We start from the raw sequence: 20,330 nt of genomic DNA on the forward strand, positions 1-20,330 counted from the left end.
TGGTCATCATCAAAGAAAGTGACATGCGAAGTCCCGACACACAAAGCTACTTTTAGGCCAAGGACTGGACGCACGCGGCGCGTTTAATAAAAAGCGGCCGAGTGCGAGTCGGACTCGCCCATTTATCACGTATTAAAAAAAAACTACTTACTAGATCTCGTCAGTGAACGGAAAAACATGGAATCCGCATTTGAGAACATTACCGTTCAAATTTTCGGGACAATTAGCACATACACAATTACGCCTACCTTTAAATAAGACGATACGTTTACAGAACCTGTAATAAAAACTGATTAACGAAATAATAGTCATCTCTATTACACTTATGTACACAACTAAGTGTAGATAAAATGCATATAATGTCAATAACTACCAATCAGCGACATTAATCCGCTAATAACCTTCTTGCTGTTGGCAGCTGAGAGTTCGCGGTTCATATTTTGATTAGCATATGACGTGGACAGGGATAGGTTTATGCCATAATAGTTTGAAGAACCAGTCAAATAATCCACGTATAATAATTTTGTGCAGATTAAAAGATAACTAGTTAAAATGTTGTTATGAAATGAGACACTAACCCAACATAAGTAAATATTCATTGTTGCGTTAACATATTCCGAATTCAGAAATGGTGACCTCTGCGTGCGTTGTCTAAATGCAAGACGGAGGAAAGATTTCTGGGCAATGCAAGTGAAAATGTACAACGGGAGAAAGATTTGACAAAAACTCTTAGCCATATTTAAATGACAGCAGAGGGTGGATTCAAATGATCCAAATTTTCAAATATTGTGTGTATTTGTTAAACAAATTAATTGAAAGAGTGACAAAAAAAATATCTACATATACTACATACCTATAGGAGACCGAGTATGGTTATCTCACAGGTTGGTTGTCACAGAGCGGCCGTAACAAACCATTGAATGAACAGCGGTTTTATTAAGCTGTGTAAACCCGGCCTTTTTTGACAAGTTGAAATATTCATCTTTGAAATCAATAAAACATATTCTAGATCTCTTGCCAGGCATCCAATCAATTTCATGTCAACTGGACAGTTTTTTTTTCATAGTTCGCTGCGAATACCATCTTGTGCGAATCGGATTATAAAGTATAACAAATACTACAATGTAAAATGACAATACTAAATTTGATTATTAATTTGAAATTACTAGGTAGTTTTTTATAGCTCTATCCCATGAAAGATAAAAGGAAAATAGGTACAAATCTGTAAGAAGTAATTTATTACAATATAGAAAATATCTAAATCAAACATAAGTTAATAAAATAGGTAATCTACTTCATTTGGCATAACATCATCCCTATTATCCTCGTAATCTAAAAAGATATATGTTGTTATGAAAGTCGTATGCAGTTACGTTTTAAATTAGCACGGTAATATTGAAAAAATGTCGTCATATTTATTCCAAATTTTACTAAAGGTATCTGTTTACTTACACGTGAAATTGAAATGTGATCCTACTATCCTTGGAATGATCAGAATAACTTCTGCACCGCTTCACGACACATGAAGACATTTTTAATTATATAAAAACGTTGTTTTTACAAACCGGTTTAGATATCTATCACTGACTGTCATATCGGTCGAACTGAAGTTGCCAATCGAGTCGATTGTAAGCCCTGCCCACCTTAGGGTAGTACGTTGAGCTATAATTGAGCGGTCAGAATACTTCCATGTTTTATTTCCGTTTACTGGATCTCGTTCAAACCAATTTTCGGTGGAAGTTTGCGTGGTAATGTACATCATATATTTTTTTTAGTTTCATGAGTCCTATATAGACATTTGATCCTCAGTTAAATCAAGATCGATTGACATTATTTACAAAAAACTGTCAAGTAGCCAATTAGGTCATCTATTCTCGGGCCTGTCTTTACAAAACAATTTGCTCCATGTAATAAGAAAGAGATCTTCGATATTTCTTCTTCAGTCCATTCTCACTGCGTCATTCATTCATCCCAATATGCTCGTGTGTCACATAATGTAAGTACTAAGAGCAAAATAATAAAATAGTCTCGTCTCGAGCACCGGGAAGTGGCAAAGTGCCGGTAATTCCCGGTACCAGGCCGGTACTAGAAATCTGTGAATGGTACCGGTATATTCCTTCATACAAAACCAGAGGTGTTCAATGAAATTCATGAGTAAAACAATGCACAGTTTATTGCCATGTCTAATTACATACACAATTATAATTAATACATCAATGCGACATTTTAATATGTAAAAAAATCTATTCATTATCTACATACAAATTACAATGCATCTGCCTAACAGCAAATTCAAGCTTCACAGAAATTAAAATTGTGTATATGAATCAATCGACAAAAGTTCCTGACGAATCTTAGAACTGAAACATCAGTAACTATTAGAATGGCGTTAAAACTGCCAGTTGCTCACGTCAGAGGGCGCTACTTCTTACTTGTTTTCCCTGTCGTCATCTTTTAGAGTTTACTGAAAAATATCGAGCGAATGGTAGCCTCAAGGGACTTTAAGTTTTGAAAGTAGTTACAGTACACTGCGATAAATATTGCATATCGGTCTTTGGAAGGGACTAGGCTAATTTTGGCTTCGTGGAGTGTTATTGTCACCTTTGTGACGTATGACATAAGATGTCATTTTAAAAGTCTATACATGTCATCGATTTGGCGTAAACTAAATTCCATGAAGTGCAGTATTAATTTTCAATTTTCTTTTTCCAAAGACCGATGTGCATTATTTATCGAACAGTTTTCTTTGTTCTTACTTACTGACAACTTGTGTTTGCCAGACTATACCTACTGTACATATTCGTATTCCATTTACGGTGTTCGTGTTCTGATATGTTTGTATTTTTGAATGAAATTCACACTGTTAACTTACAATTAGTAATCCTTATTGCAAAGAAAAACCAGTAAGATGTTAGTTATCCTACTAAAACCCAGCCTTACAAGAAAAAAAATAACAAAATTAGCCAGTGAAATTTTGACCTATGGCGTAAATAGTTTAGTTTTGTTTTGTTTTGTTTGACAATTCCAAAAGGAAATAATTTGAATTTCATCGAACTTAATAATAAGTAGGTACAGGTACTATAGGTAGGACCGTGAGCCTTAGGAGCTAGGTTAAGAGTTTAACCTGTTGTGTAGTTAAGAGGGCCCTATGCAGTGAGCTGTGCGTTTTTAACACCATTTATTTAGAAAGTTCAAATAGTAATATAAAAAATAGATACGTATAAGATAAATAAAACGTAACTACAGTTACAATTATGCATAGTCACTTGAAAACTAAACGGACACGTACACTTAATCTTATTAGGCAAATGCCAAGAGAGCAAATGCTCTCGGGCATGAATTCAAAATTCAGGGTACACACAAAAATGCAGGTAACAGTTAAATCGCTTATACAAAAACGACAGGAGAAGTTAATAATTAAGAGGTTATAAAAATTGTTCAAAATGTCCCAAATGGTTAAGCGAAATTAACTAAGAGATGCGATGGTCTTAGGTTTTGTTGCTTTAAATTACCGGTACTGTTTTGAAAAGTCCCGGTATCCAAGTCTTTATCCAGCCGCGGTATCAGTTTCTTTTACCGTTCACCCGTTTGTAGTACCGATTTTAATACGCCGATCTGGACTTTCAATTAACAGTACCGGTACTGCAAATCAGATAATGTGAATTTTACAGTATTACTAGGGGTATGAGTTTTAGAAATATTTTTTACTGACCAGATCGCATCACGTAGGACATATGCCATTGATTTGACTAGCGGTTAAAGTTCCCATAGGCTTTGTCATATTTAGAGTCAGAACCATTACCGGTATTCATTTAATGATGATTAATGATGAGATGTCTCGCGATGATTTGAATTGGTACTGTAGTAGAATTAGATTAAATAGCTAATATAAATAGCGGTTATATTGTATGAAAAGAATACCGGTAATTGGTCCCAGATTTCAACTAGGTAATATTTTCTTTACTAAATGCACTTATTACTATAACATATTACATTTGATCTTAATAATATTGTATGTATGAAACACTGATCGGAGACAATACAGTAAAGCTTACGTCTAGTATATCTCTCACTTGCAAGAACTTTAATCTTAAATTATTATTTACGTCTTTCTCGAAATTGGTAACAAAAGGACAGTTTTTAAATGGCTGCGTCATAGGTCATAAAATGAAAGACTGCCGATTTTATAACAACTTAGTCAAAAGTAGCCGAGTTTTTCTTATTCTTGTTCTGGTTTTCAGGTATAGTAGTATAACACCGTTGATTACAGTTAATGCAAGTGGGGTTAGTCGTACAAAAGAAATTGGCAGTAATCGCGATTACCTATGGCAACGTGAATTTGATTGCTTAAGATATTTTTGGTCCAAAATTTAAAGTATCTAATCACCTCACACATTACGTTTATCTGAATTATTTAAAGATATAAATACACCATTTTAATACTGATGTTACAGAATATATAATTATGTATTAGTAGTTTAATAACTAAGCGAAGACTATGTTAAAACTAGTAATTTCTTACGTAATATGGCAGTATAGTCGTATTGGAAATTTCATTTCATTTTATTTAAGTGCTATAAATAAATGAAATGAAATGGCCTTATGTGGTTTCCCTGCGAGATTCGTCCGAAGCTAAAGCACGCGGTAGCGCTAAAGCATAACCTTATTCGATGGGTTTTTACATTCCAAACACTTCACTGGTTCACATATCGAGTCCACTTGCGTTTATTCGCTGAATGTTTATTTCGATTTCACGATTAAACGATTATAAATAGAGTTGCATTGTCTTAGTGTCACTAACTCACTTATCATTTCGTTACACAACACACTACACCGATTTAATTCGAGACAGAGCTCAAACTTTTTGTCCGTGTTTCACGAAAATTTTGGCAACAATTGTGTCGTGAACTCATTAAAGAGTTTACTGACTTGGAAACCGTACCCAAGTGGGTTTTTGCGGTCTAGTTTCTATTACTTATCGTGACAAATGATTTATCCACTGTAAGTGAAAAAATCAAGACTTTTTTTATCTCAAGGTACATTGTACTGGCTCTCATTGCGTATATACAGTTCCTTTAGCATGGCGGTATGTCAGCACAGATGATAGTCGAGATCGGTTTCATAGCGAGGTCGCAGTCGGCGTCACTTCGCCGCTGGCCCGTCAAGTTGTCCACGCAGTAAACTCGTCTGTGCTTCGTTGGCTCCTTCCCCTATAAGAAATAAAATATATTAATTTGCATTGTTACACCATCAATTATCAGTCATGATCGTGGCTTTAAGCAACTAGCCCTCTAATTCAGGGGTTTCCTAATTTTCTGAGGGCCACTTTGCACCTTGGATACATTTGTGCTAGCCAAAACATGTTATGGTTTCTGTAGATGCTGTGGACGGAACGGAGACTCCTCGTTTAATAAGCTATTGAACTTCGGTGGATATGAGGTGGCAACATTTTCGATGGGTTCTGAACTGAATTGTTATCATACATAATCTTAAAATGCTAAAAGTCCCTTTAAAATGGCAATGTGGGTACTTTACTCTGACAAGATTTTCAACCATCAGCGTTCATGCGTAGAAAATCATCTTTGACTCTATGATAACTGAGTTACCAGTTAGTATTACCGGCATTACAAATCCTTACCGGTATTCTACAGGAGGTGTTGCACCGCTGCCACGAGTCGACGCGCCAGTGCGTGCGCATGGTGCACGGCGGTCGCATGCATATTTGCACGAGCGCCTCCCTGCTGAACTGCTCTTGTTGGTCACAATGTGATGGATCCACCTTGTCTGTTAACAATAATATTTTTAGTTTATGTAAATCATATGAGTTCATAGCTTTTAATTTCGAAAATTGAGTAGTGAAAAGTGACAAATAAGCTTCTCGTATACGCATCCGATATAGCGTATGTCGATAACCATTCGCTGAGCCGATACCGGTATTGCTCACAGTATACCGGTAGCATCACGTGTAATGAAGATAGTAAGTGGCGCTATTGTCGATAAGGGTACCGGTACTGCCCACAATATAACGGTAAAACGCTTTAGGTCAAATGAAAATTTAACATAAGAAACATCGGATAGTTATCTTGGGAAGTGCAATAAGTAGGAAACCCAGTATAGGTACTCACGGCCACTATCAGTGACGCACTCGTGCTGGCGGTACATGCGGCCGCGACCGCACGTAGCACTGCACGGCGACCAATCACTAAGCCGGTACCGGTATTTCTTGCTGACGGTATACTGGTAGTTCACACCGGGGTTGCGATGGTTGCCGCGGTAAATTCGTTGCTGTAACAAATTCGAACGTTAAACTAGTAAAATAAAGACAATTATACTTTCAATACTTTCATACCTTTGATACGTTGTAAGTTACCAGGAAATTACCCGTTCTGGGAAAATTTCCGGTACCTACACATTACTAGTATTCAATAAAGTTTATGATTTGCGATATACGCATAATACGCATTACGAGATTTAAATGGTAGTTAAACCGTAGGTACAATTAATTCAATCTATATAACTTGTATTTAATATTTATAAGGTTTAGGTGTATAATTTGTTAAGATTTTGTGTAACACGTCCGAAGCCCGGACGACTTATATGTATACTTAAATGTTTTCAATATTTGTGTGCACTTTTACATCATTATCACATATATGTCGGTATAATTCACGAGAGTTTAAATTCGCACTCTAGTTGTAACCGAGTTACTTACATAAACCTTAATATCCTCTAGGATGGGTCCTACTATCTGCACTTTCTCCCAGTCGCGGTCTCTTTCGTAGATCGCCTGGGAGCCAGCCACGAAGTACTCGGTTAGAGTAGCATTACTGAAAGAAACACAATACCTACTTAATATCAATCAATCAATAATAACAATCATTCAATAACTAAACCCATATAAGCTGTAGACCTCGCGTTAAGCTTAGAACATGTACGAGTAAAAATACTTATTTAGTTCGTTGATTCGTTATCACAGTGAACACAATGGTGTTAAGCTATAGCGATAGCGTCTATAGAGACGCGCCAATTCTTAAGTTCTTTATGCCCATTTCCGCAATTTCGTTATGCATTTTGAAAAATTCCCAAAAACTGGCACGGCAAAAAAAAAAAAATTAAGTCATAGAATCTGGTCTCATAATTTCACGATAATCGGTTAAGAATTGTGACCTATAGGGGAGAACATCTGGACATACGAACGCAAAATGCTCGATTTAAAACGAAGACCTTCGCTCACGCTTCGGTCAATAATTCACTAAGAAAATCAATGCATCCTTGTTTGAACGATAAGCACCTACTGCCAACGCAGGCCAAGACCCACAAGTGTACAGGGAGCCTACCCAAGTGACAACAGCGTTGATAGAAAATGCCAATCAAAAGTGTAATAGTCTATCGAAATGATTACGTGAATTTTCGTAGCATCTTGGCTGCCTCCCTAGGAAGTAGGTAAGTAAGTAATAAAAATCCTACTCAAAAGTTTCGTATAATATTCATGCAATATTTGTTCACCTACAAGAGAAAAGTGAAACTACATAAAAGCTTGTTCACGAAAACTTATAAAAAACCTGTTAAAGTTGAACTCAACGCAAAGTAGCATACCATGAAGGCAAGATGTCCGAAACGAATCGATGGAAATCGATTGCCATAAATTTTTGATTGATAAGTATTCTTACCGAGCTCCGCCTCCGTTTAGAAGAAGTTTTCTTGTTCGTGCACTTCCAATAGAAATGTAATTTCCCGGGCTCACTTTCTCTTGAATCTTCACGTTTCTTGACCCGGCTGGTATCACGGCAACCTGGAAAAAAACCTATTATATGAACAATACATGTTTATGCCTACTACATATTTCGACAGTTGACAGTCGAAAGTCACAAGAAAATATGTTTTCGCACCATTTTATACCAAAAGTACCTATAGATTTTGAAATAGTTCAGTTAAAGGCTTTCTGTGCGCAAATAGTTTGTTAGCTAAGTACTGCTAAGTACTTACCTATATAAAAGTTAAATATTTTAGTACCAAAACTAAACTACCTTACTAGAATTCCACCGCGTAACTACGTTTCCAACGTCTGAATTTTTTTGTACGTTAAGAAGTACAGTCTGCTGCAGAGAAAACTGACTCCCCTGCATAGAATATTGTATGCAAAAAGGTGCTACTTAAGCGAATAGTATTGCAGAGTGAAAAAATATTGACAGTTATGAATTGACCTTTTAATTTACGAAGTACCGTTTAACTGACAGCCTTAGTATCATATATATAAGGGTCAATTCATAATTGTCAAAATTTACTTCTCAACTCAACTTACACCGATTACAGCGACAAATTATGTTAGAATTACAAGTCTAACGCCTTACCTCAGTAAAGCCGGACTGCTTAGTGGTGCCCTTGCTGTAGATGCCCTGCACAGTCTTGCACGCGGAGCCGTCCCCCCCGCAGATGCCGCACGCGTCCTCCTCTAGCTCCGAGCCCACCACCCAGTCGCACCCCACCTTGTAGCAGACGCCTGAAACAACAGATGACTTATCGTTAATATGGGTCTTCTTCCTCCTGCCCTTATCCCACGTTATGTGGGGTCGGCACAACATGTTCTTCTCTTCCATTGTCCTCCATCTTTCTTCACCTCAGCACTCACTCCTTCCTTTCTCATATCCTCTTTCACACAATCCATCCATCGTTTTTTGGGTCTACCATCCGCTTTCCGTCCATCAACATTCATTCCTAACATTCTTTTGCCTATATGGCATTCATCCCTCCTCATTAAATGCCCATACCACGCTAACCTATCACTTCTTATCTTTTCCGCTACCAGTACTACTTTCAAACTTCCCCTTATACACTCATTCTTAATAATCTTAATCCGATCCTTTCTCGTCACTCCACACATCCATCTCAACATTCTCATTTCCGCTGCGTGCACTCTTCTTTCATTATCGTTAATATGGGTGTAAACTGAATAGACGCTCGAGCGGGGCGATGAGGACGATCAAAGACGGCGCCGTCCACGTTAAGCACATATAGATCGTGTCATTCACGACGACGCGTGCTTGACTCATATTACTAAAGTTGTTAGTGTAACTAAAGGTTAGATTTGACAAATCTGCGCGTCATCGTGGATGACACGAAATATACAAAACGATATGCGAGTGCACGCTGTACAAATCCCACGGCAGTTCAATGCCACGCTGTACAGTCGCCATCAGGTATATTGGAACGGCCAAGATGCTTCAAAATATTAGAACAAGCACGTTTTGATAATAGAGGCTTTACTAAGATATTGTTGACCACTTTGACCGCTACGATATATCTGTTGAGTATGTATAGATTTATACTGGCAGGTTAGATAGTATGAATGTTTACTTGAATTCTATGTCAGGTGTCACAGCTTTACAAAATGAATATCTGTTGTTGTGTTATGTATGATAAAATGGTTTAATTAAATATATATTGTGTATCCGACATCTGCCTATCATTTATCATGGTAGCAGACGTGGTTAAATGAAGAACAAGTGGCAAGAATCTACAAGTAAGTGGCAAAATGAATAATAGCGATAAAATAATTATACCCGTGTTTGACGGAACCGATTACGCGAATTGGAAAATTCGGCTGATGAAATATTTACAGTTTAAAAAATGTAAGGAAGTCGTAGTTAGACTTAAAACAGAAAACGACGACGCTAACAAATGGGAAGAAATGGATATTCAGGCCACGAATTATATTTACAGCGCTATTACCAACCAGCAGTTAGAATATATAAGTGATGTAGAGTCGGCATATAAAATAATATTAAAATTCGACGACATGTATTTGAAAAAATCTACCGCTTTACAGATTGTTTGTAGAAATGATCTTGAGAATATAAAACTAGCAAAATATACGGATATAAATATTTTCTTTGACGATTTTGAACGAAGTGTCAATAATCTAAAAAAAGCCGGCGCCATCATATCTGAAAATGAAAAATTAAATTACATGCTAAAAGCGTTACCGGAAACTTATAGCTACATAGGCGATTTAATAGACGTATTACCGGAAAATGAAAGAACTGTTGAATATCTGAAAAGTAAAATACGAATGAAAAATTTACAAAAAGTAGATGAAGAGCTACCTAACCGATCGAATGCGTTTAAAGTAAATTCTGAAAATAAACCGATTTGTTTTACGTGTGGAAAGCCCGGTCACGTGCGCAGAGATTGCTGGCACGGAAGTCGCGGTCGTGGACGCGGATATTCAGGTCCTAGTCGTGGTCGTGGACGTGGTGACAATAATTTTAGACCAAATAGAGGCAGAGGATCTTACCAACAAACTAATACTTATTATAATAGAAATAGCTTCCATACATCAATTGTGCATAATTCGACGAAAAGTGAAGATAGTACGGTGAAGTCGGGAGAGATAAATTGGCTTTTAGACAGCGGCTGCACAGACCACATTGTAAATACAGATGAATATTTTGACAAATATATAACATTGAAGATGCCTGTAAAAGTTAAAGTTGGAGATGGAAGAATTTTGGAAGCAACGAAAGTTGGCAGCATAACAACATACTTTCCTGTTTATGCGAATAAAAATAAAGTGGTGATAGATAATGTATTTTACATAAAAGAAATGAAAGCAAACTTATTGAGCTATGCGAAGATTACAGACAATCACACGATCATTTCGTCAGGACATTTGTCAAAGATATATAATCGGAATAGAGAACTAATAGCAATTGCAAAGAAGGAGGACAGATTATATAAAATAACAAGTTTATTTACAAAAATAATTGGTATAAATTTAGCAAGCAGCAATATGACATTGAAAGAAAAACTTCATAGAACACTTGGTCATGTAAATTTTAATCATCTTGAATTTATGTGTAGAAAACAACTATTGGAAGGAATACCTGAGCAATTAGAGTCAGACTACATGAAATGTGCGATTTGCGTTGAAAACAAAATGCATAACCTACCATTCAATAACAATCGAACTAAAGCAGAAGATATATTACAGATTGTGCATACGGATGTTAATGGACCACACAGAACGATAGGACATCAAGGAGAAAAATATTTTTTGACATTTATAGATGATTTCAGCAAGTTGGCAAAAATATATTGTATAGGATCAAAGGAAGAAGTATATGATTGTTTTGTGGAATATGTAAATGAGCTACAAAATTTAACAGGAAAAGTAATAAAGGAGTTGAGATGTGACAATGGTAAAGAATATATTAATAACAGAATTTTTAATTTTGCGAGAGAAAAGGGTATTATGATCAAGCCCTGTCCAGCATATGTTCATGAGTTGAACGGGACAGCGGAAAGATACAATAGATCGATTATGGATATGGCACGATGCCTTTTAGCAGAAGCAAAAGTTGACAGACGATTTTGGCCAGAAGCCGTAAAAACAGCAGCTTATTTAAAAAACCGTATATTGACAAATACTCTTGAAAGAAAGACTCCTTACGAACTATTTTTTCAGAAAAAGCCATCCGCAAAATATTTGAAAATGTATGGCAGTAAAGTTTATGTTAGAACGCCAGAAGAAAGGCGAAAGTCAAAATGGGACCATAAATCAGAAATGGGAATTCTACTTGGATATACAGATGTTGGATACAGAGTACTCATTAATAACAGAATTGTCATAGCAAGACACGTAGATGTCATTGAAAAAGATGTAAAATTAATTGCTTTTGAAGGTGAAGAAGAAGGCAAAGAAGATAATAAAAAAGAAGAAGAAAAATGGGAGGATACTTTAGATGAAATTGAGCCTGAAGAAACAGTACAAAATATCGATAATGATGACAACGTAAACAATGAGACGAGAAAGTCTAAGAGACAAATTAAAGCACCAGTTCGTTTCGACGAAGAATTTGGCTACTACTGTATAACTGTTAATTATTGTGATGCGATGATTCCAGATACCTTTCAGGAGGCGATCACATGTGACGAGGCTGAACAATGGAAAGTGGCAATGGATAGAGAGATGAACAGTCTGGAGAAGAATAATACTTGGACGCTGGTAAATGCTCCACAGAAGAATAAGGTACTTGATGTTAAATGGGTGTAAGTATACGAAGAAAACCAATGATCTCTACAAAGCAAGGTTAGTGGTACGAGGCTTTCAACAGACAGATAATGTCGAAGATACATATTCACCTGTAGCTAGAATGCAAACTTTGAAACTGCTTTTATCTTTCTGTTGTCAATATAACCTACATGTACATCAAATGGATGTAGAAACAGCTTTTTTAAACGGTAAAGTGTTATCCGAAGTGTATGTCAAACAACCGTTAGGCTATGGAGATGGTACTGATAAAGTGTATAAATTATATAAATCCTTGTATGGTTTAAAGGAAAGCCCACGTGCGTGGTACGAATGTTTTCATAAATTTGTGTTGACCTTAGGGTTTCAGCGAAGTAAATATGACTATTGTCTGTATGTTAAAACTGATAACAACCAAACAGTTTATATATTAGTATATGTAGATGATTTATTAATTGCTTGTAAAGATGAACAAATGGTTGCTAAGATAAAGAATAAATTGAGTAGTTATTTTAAAATGAAGGACATGGGAAAAGTTAAGAATCATATAGGAATTGACGTTGATTATGATTACAAGAAAGCGAATATTTTGACTGAGCCAGGAAAAATATATAGAATCATTAGCAATAAAATATAAAATTGAAAATTCTAAATTGTGTAAAACACCGATGGAGATTAATATGAAACTTGACAGATGTGAGCTAAATGAACATGTGAAATATAGAAATTTGATAGGAGCGTTGCTGTACATTAGTTCTGGTACTCGACCAGACATAGCTTATTGTGTCAATTATTTGAGCAGGTTTCAAAATAGTTATAACGAGACTCATTTTAAATGTGCATTGCGTGTTTTAAAATATTTGTACGCGACAAAGAGCCTTAAGCTCACATATTGCCAAAACTTGAAGGCTAATATTATGGATTGTTACGTAGATGCCGATTGGGCCGGAGATGTTTTAGATAGAAAATCTACCACAGGATTTGTAATTAGGGTATTCGGAAACGCTGTGTATTGGAAGTCAAAGAAACAAAGCAGTGTAACTAAATCCTCAACATTTGCAGAATATATAGCGTTATCCGAAGCCGTAACTGAGATCATTCTTTTACGAAGTGTGCTTAATGATGTGTTTTTAAGATTTAATGATCCAGTGAATATATATGAAGATAATTCAGGAGCGATGGTTATCGCCAAGTACGGTAATTTTACGAAAAACTCAAAACACATTGAAGTGCATTATCACTATGTACATGAAAATTTTAAAAATGGTGTTATAGATATTATAAAAGTGAATTCTGAAGATAATGTAGCGGATATCATGACTAAATCGTTAGGTCATGTAAAATTCTTTAAATTTAGACATATGTTAAATGTAACATAATATACACCGTGTTATACATCGTGTTCATGGTAAAGTTTTAAAATTATAATTATTCAAAGAATGTGAATTCTAATAATTTCATATTGTAGATTAGTATTGCTAGTGTTAAAGTGTTGCCATGTATAAATCTAAGGAGGCGTGTTGAGTATGTATAGATTTATACTGGCAGGTTAGATAGTATGAATGTTTACTTGAATTCTATGTCAGGTGTCACAGCTTTACAAAATGAATATCTGTTGTTGTGTTATGTATGATAAAATGGTTTAATTAAATATATATTGTGTATCCGACATCTGCCTATCATTTATCAATATCTAATGACGACTGTATATAGTGTAGGTATAGGTATCGGTCTCGCCGAGTTGAAGTCACACACAAAACAACAAAATAATGATAGCGAGATTTTGAAATTACTATTTTTTCGTACCGATAGCAAGTTGAACCGCCAACTGAAAGATGGACCAAAAAGTTTCTTTTAGAAGTTCAAAAGGTTTTGCTTTTAGTTTAAATTCCTACTGTGTGCTTAAGTCACATTCATTACTTAATTCAATACTGTTTTTGTGATTAGTACCTACTCTGTGTGCGACCACGTGCGACTCTCCTGGTGGTACCTATACAATCCGCCAAACGAAACGCCGAGAAAATGCTAGATAGCATCCTCACCAAAGATCACGCGCTGTAACATGTCAAACCTGCATGGTACAGCCACCGCGCGCACTGCCCGATGATAAGAAGAAACATATGTACCTTTCGCGCTCGGCTTTTGTCTAGTGGTAAAATATTCTGTCATTTCCGTGTTACTAACAAATTTTGATTTGTATATTACGAAAAATACGTATAATTCATTATTCTGACTGAAATAAGTACTTCTCAAACAACAAGGGCTGCTACTTATGCAGGTAACTATCTATCTATGTTAATTTTTAAGTTTACCTTCTGATAAACTCAATCCAAGTCTCGTATTCTTTGTGGGAAGATTGTTCATGTTCCAGCTTTTACTTTAAATTTACATAAGGAAGCCATTACGTGAAATTTCGACGAACTGAACCTGAACTTATCGAAATCGTTACGAGAAGACACTAGGGTCGACTCTGATTACTACGCGTTCAACGGAGCTACTCAGTATGAGGTCAGTGACTGTTATATTAAATATCAATGACTCCCGTGCTGACTGAAAGCTACTACTTTTGTATAAATATAGTTTTATGTATCTATTTGTGTGTGGTTTTTTCCCGGCGATGGTCTGCCAGCAAGGCGTCCCTTCGGCCACGTATGCCGGCAGTATCTCGATCGTAATGGTAGATCTACACGGCACTTACCAGATATGCACATGTCGCGTGAATTTCTGCCGGCGATGGTCTGCCAGCAAGGCGTCCCGTCCGCCACGTATCCCGGCAGTATCTCGTAATCGTTGCTGTTGCGCGGCACGCACTGCAGCTCGCATGGTTTGTCTGCAAACGAGATGGATGGTTAAATAATGCTTGTGACAATGGGGAAGGCTTGCCTGCCTAAACGAAGCTGGCGCTTTTGGCAAGGGCGGATCCGGGGGGCCTGAGCTGGGTCTAGGACACAAGTAGATTATTTATATTTCTAAACTGATTAATCTTTTGAACGCCAAGAACCTAAAATCTTCGTTACTAGTCGTGCCCACAGCGCCAAGGACAAATCTATAGTGTGTTATGGCGGACGCTGTCAAAGTAACCTTCACACTTTCAAGTAAGGTTTACATTAGCTCGTTTGGGCCTGGGACGTTTGAGTGATATAAATAATTAGAAGTTGACCATGGACCCTTCCTCACGTTAAGGCGAAGTTATGTAATAAAGGATAATTTAGGGATTTTAACCAACGCTTATTTTCAATGAACTGCAACATTAATAAATAGGGTCGGTACTAACCTTGGTCATAAAATGACACCCAATCAGCAATGACCGTGTCGTTGTTCTTATCCATCTTGTTGTTGTACTTCGCGCACTGGACGTCACGGAACAACGGTTCGTTTATGGGACACTTTTCTCTGTTACATGTGCGGTATCTGCAAAACACAAGTTTTATTGAAACTTTGTTTATTGCGGGACAATAATTGTTAACTAATATAACGCATTATTGGTGGAAAATTCTAACAAAAAATCGTTAAAACAAAAAAAAAGTTAAACTAGTTTTTTTATTAGCAGAGTGGCTAAAGGTATAATAAATTCTAAACAAACACAGTAAATAAATGAATTATACACATTAGCTGTACACATTAGCTGCGACGGCACAGCGTTGTCACACTTCCTGGTCTTGATCCCGATCCCCCAACAAACACTCGCACCTATCCCGGTCTCGAGACTCTGGTAGCCTCTCCCAAGGGACACTAGAGCCTTCAGATCAATACTACCTCTACGTACCGGCTTCTATCCCCAACGCAGTATTTCCCGTTGTTGGACGGCGTACCGTTGTCACACTCCCTGGTCTTGATCCCGACGCCCCCAACAAAAACTCGCGCCAATCCCCGTCTCGAGTCTCTGGTAGCCTCTCCCGAGGGCACTCTAGAACCTTCAGATAAATACTATCTCTACATACCGGCTTCTATCTCCAACGCAGTATTTCCCGTTGTTGGACGGCATAGGGTTGTCGCACTCCCTGGTCTTGATTTCGACACCTCCGCCGCAAGTCCGGGAGCATTCACTCCACTCTGACCACTCGCCCCAGCCCCCGTCTCGGGCCTCGGGCGGTCTCTCACGAGGGACGCACTTCTGGTTCTGACACCACTATAAACCAAAGCCGAATTGAATCACATGAAAATTATTTATATCAGAGACTTTGTTGACATACTTCAAAGGGTTTTCTGAGCTAAATAGCGGTAGTCGAGAAGTTGGAGTACATTAGATCTAGTCTTTAAGGACTCATAATTCATCATCGTCATCATCACGCATCATCATTTAGACGTCTTTGGACAGATAGTATGATGATTACAAATTAAAAGTTCCTAAAACATCAGTTAAATAGCTGCTTGCCTATAATTATATTATTAAAAGTACGAATTGACGACATAATTCTGAGGCCCATCATACTTTATTGAAAATACCAGTGGGTCTTTGCTTAGTTCAGGGGTTCCCAAACTTTTTCACCATGCGGCGCAGTTACAAGTTTAGTATTTTGCAACGGCGCCCTTGTAAATTTAAAATCACGGTCGAAAAAGAGTGACACGACGCTATATTATTTACCGATGCGAGCGCTCAAATAGGTACCCGCGAATATTTGTGGTTTCGGATAATGATAGAACTCACGGCCCCCCTCTTTACTTTCTACGGCGCACCAGGGCGCCGCGGCGCACACTTTGGGAACCCCTGGCTTAGTTAATGACATAATAAGCAAATTTGAAGAAATAATAAAAAGCTAATCTCCATGTAATTTATTTCTGAAGTTGTTGAGAGCTTCTAAGATCATTACCATATCAATTCCGCAAGTGGTGCCCGAGGCGGCAGGCCGCAACATGGACTTGCAGGTCCCGTTGACGAGACACCAGAGATGTTGGCACAGCTCCTCCGGATCCGTACCGGTGCAGACGGTCGCGTCTGTTCCGAACTGGAGCACGCATTGCTTCGTCGCGTCGTACATTACTCCTACGAACGGAACAAGTGTTCAGTAAGGTCACAATAAGTAACAGGAGCCTCAATGAGAAGTGGTTACGAAGAATCTTGGACACAACGCATAACCGCGTCTTTTTTTCATATAAAGCGCCGACGCCTCAACTGTCAGCAGCTATACATACAATTCTATACACAGATTATGCACATACTCGGAAACTATCGCATTTTGTTCGTAAATCGAAGACACAAAGTGCCCAATTTCGGCAAGCCTTGGCCGGCAGCCTGGCATCTAAGTAGTCGTCAGAAAATGCCTTTCTTTGCATTTCTCGGCAATAATGTAGGTTAAATGTCTTTAAATGGCTCAACTATTAAAGTCCGTGACTGTACTATTACATTAATTTGCATTTAATTCACATGAATACAAGATTACTTAATCATGAAAATCGTGGAATGTGAAATGAGCGGTTGAGTCGGTTTAGCTCTTATATCAAATTAAGAAACGCTAGTGTGTGGAATTAGGATTTATCGGTGAGTTTGCAAATATCTGACGAAATAACGGGACAAAAACATGATATACACTTGCCTGCGGGGAGCTCCGGGTACTTATACTTGTCAATTTCAGTAGACGGTTCGTCGCCCAAGCACTCTCCAAATCCATTGCTGCAACAAAAATATAGTATGAATACTAAATACCACAACCACAGCTACAATTATAATTAAATACGGGCCAGACACTACCATGAGTAAAGACATTACCAGTGATCGGAACTATGGGAGTAAAACTTTAACAAAACTTGTTAAGCGGACATAAAATAGTGCATACAGCCCTAAAAATATTCATGTCCATAGGGATAGGAATAGTATAGTACTTACAGCCATAAAAATATTTACATTCATAGATATTCGAATATTTTTAAGACTATAAGCACTCTTTTTACGTCCGCTTGATAAGTTTTGTTAAAGTTTTACTCCCATAGTTCCGATCACTGGACATTACTTACCGGGTAGTGATCAGAATGAAGGAATGACGGCAAGCATTCAAGTTAGTTTAAGGATCTGTTTCACAAAGTCTGAGTGAAGTATTATAAGAAGAGCTAATTAAGAAATAAATGAACTGCCAGATTAAAACTAGCACTTTATCCACCAGTTAACCTTTTAACCGCCGTAGTCTGATATACACCGTGTTTTTATTGAATTGCGTTAACTCCGGGGTTTCGGTAAGTACGTTTAAGGAAACTAAATGGCATAGTTAATTTTCAAAAAAAATATTTTTTTTTGTTTTTTTTTTTACTATTTTTATTTTTATAAAAAGTAACTAAATGTTGCATATAGCGTTGTTGTAACACGGGCATTACATTTAACTCAACCAAACAATTGAAAACTGTGACATATCAATGTCATTTCTAACATCGATCGTCCGAGATAGTACGTACGTTTAGTAGCAAATGTATGAACTCGCACTAAACACTAACTAATAAGTAAACAGGTCCTAAAGCAAGTGTACACGCTCGTAAGGGCCTTATAATATAAAAATTTATGATTGATTATCTCCGAAATGGAGTTAGTTAGAATATCGGTATCTTTGAGAAAGTTACTTAATTTAAGCTCAGGAATGCACCCTCGAAATTAACGCAAATCAAAAAAAACACGGTGTATAAGTCATCCTGGTCATCCAATATCCAGCTCATTTCGCCACAGATTGATAAATAAGACAAAACTTCGTGTAACTTCGTACCGGCGGCGCCACGAGCACGCTCGACGAAAAATTCTAAGCGGTTAAAAGGTTAAGCTTATTTGAAGATTGATAAACGCCAACGATGACTTTATTTTTCAGATAAGTGGCAAGTAGCTTATTCAGGACTTTACTTGGACATTGTGAAACAGACTTAAGGTATCTGGCAGCCTAAGGTAAGTATCTGGCAGTTAATTTATTTCATTTATTTGTTACTGAGCTATACATATCCAATATTTTACTCAGACTTTATGAAACAGACCCCTAATATCTTGCTTCAATATTGGAGTTATGTCAATGTAATACGCTGGAAATGACAATTGACAGTGGAATTATTGAAATGACGGAAGGTAAAAATATCATTTTGAACACAACGGTCGCTTTCCTAGTCTACTTCTGGCTTTCAATGTAGGTACGGTCACGTCTGAAAATATCGTTACGGACAAAGTGCCAAAAATATGTATACGCTACCCTAATATATAGGCCAGAAAGTCGTGTATACATAATAATTGGCACTTCGATCGTGTCGATGTTTTCAGAGGTACCTAATAATATAGTAAAGCAGCTTGAGTAATCGAAAACCTCAACGCCTACCATCTCATAAAGACTGCAAGCGATTTGTTAACAAAATTGATTACGCATTTAAACTTCGGCTTCGATTTATAATCCCACCATTCTTGATTATTGACATTTTAATGACAAATAACTCGAATGTTTTGTGGGTCGATCGTAAATATTGGTTGAAGACTGGGCGCTCGGAGTCGATAAATAAATAATTTAATTAATTGGCCTTGTCTAATGATATCCGGTTTAGCAAATAGAGTAAATCGCCAATGACTAAATTAAACTAATCCATATTTTTATATCTCAAATACTAACCCCTATATTCATTAAACTTTACGAGCCTCAATTAGATAATTTATGTTTTATCCTAAGAAGGCAAGGTTGCCACCTGGAAAAGGAAGCTGCTCTAGTTGGCCTCGGCTGCGACGAGCTGGAGGCCGCCCCGGACCGTGAAAAATGGAAATCCCTTCTGAGAACCCTGTCCCTGATAAGGGATAATTGGATACCATCATCATCATCATGTTTTATGCCTTTCTTCCAAATAAATAAGTCAAAATAACATATTAAGACAAACGATTAATAGCTGCGATCCTCGCTCTGGGTCGTATCTGGTTCAGCAGGTCTCCATTGCGGTTTAGCGAGGAAACGCAGCGGGACTTTTGAGCCAGGTACGATCCAGGGCCGATTATTTTAGATTTAGTTTTATAGGTTGTAGTTTAAATGTTATTTTATTTATATTTAATTTTAATGTGACATTGTTTGGTTAAGTTAAATGTAATGCCCGTGTTACAACAACGCTAACATTTAATTACTTTTTATATTAATAGCTAGTTGAGGCTTGTGCGTTTATGAATTTCGCCATAAAACGACAATTCGATTGCCTCAACTTATCCGAGCAATATGTCATTTTAGTACAAAATATGATCATTGGGTAGTAAATTTGGTAATCGAACTGATATTTTAGTATCTGGACTATAAAACAGACCTTATATAGTTAATTGAGAATATGTCATTCCTTAACGCCGTTTGACGGGCGCAATTTGGCTTGACGTTTA

General features: G+C 37.2%; 1 protein-coding gene across 1 annotated transcript in view; it reads right to left on the bottom strand.

Annotated features, from left to right (window-relative positions):
• Nucleotides 1-2,155: 2,155 nt before the first annotated feature.
• The window catches only part of LOC133527089 (A disintegrin and metalloproteinase with thrombospondin motifs 7), a 150,870-nt gene continuing 132,695 nt past the window's right edge, over nucleotides 2,156-20,330 (bottom strand). Inside the window, exons 10-20 of the mRNA XM_061863980.1 lie at nucleotides 17,563-17,639; nucleotides 16,840-17,012; nucleotides 15,970-16,157; nucleotides 15,303-15,439; nucleotides 14,727-14,858; nucleotides 8,352-8,500; nucleotides 7,671-7,792; nucleotides 6,713-6,827; nucleotides 6,126-6,285; nucleotides 5,639-5,784; nucleotides 2,156-5,210 (exon numbers count right to left, since the gene is read on the bottom strand). Coding sequence (XP_061719964.1) covers nucleotides 5,076-5,210; nucleotides 5,639-5,784; nucleotides 6,126-6,285; nucleotides 6,713-6,827; nucleotides 7,671-7,792; nucleotides 8,352-8,500; nucleotides 14,727-14,858; nucleotides 15,303-15,439; nucleotides 15,970-16,157; nucleotides 16,840-17,012; nucleotides 17,563-17,639 — 1,534 coding nt within the window. The 3' untranslated portion in view covers nucleotides 2,156-5,075. The remainder of the gene's footprint in view (nucleotides 5,211-5,638; nucleotides 5,785-6,125; nucleotides 6,286-6,712; nucleotides 6,828-7,670; nucleotides 7,793-8,351; nucleotides 8,501-14,726; nucleotides 14,859-15,302; nucleotides 15,440-15,969; nucleotides 16,158-16,839; nucleotides 17,013-17,562; nucleotides 17,640-20,330) is intronic.

This window comes from Cydia pomonella, chromosome 17 (assembly GCF_033807575.1).
Source record: "Cydia pomonella isolate Wapato2018A chromosome 17, ilCydPomo1, whole genome shotgun sequence".
NCBI classification, from domain to species: domain Eukaryota; kingdom Metazoa; phylum Arthropoda; class Insecta; order Lepidoptera; family Tortricidae; genus Cydia; species Cydia pomonella.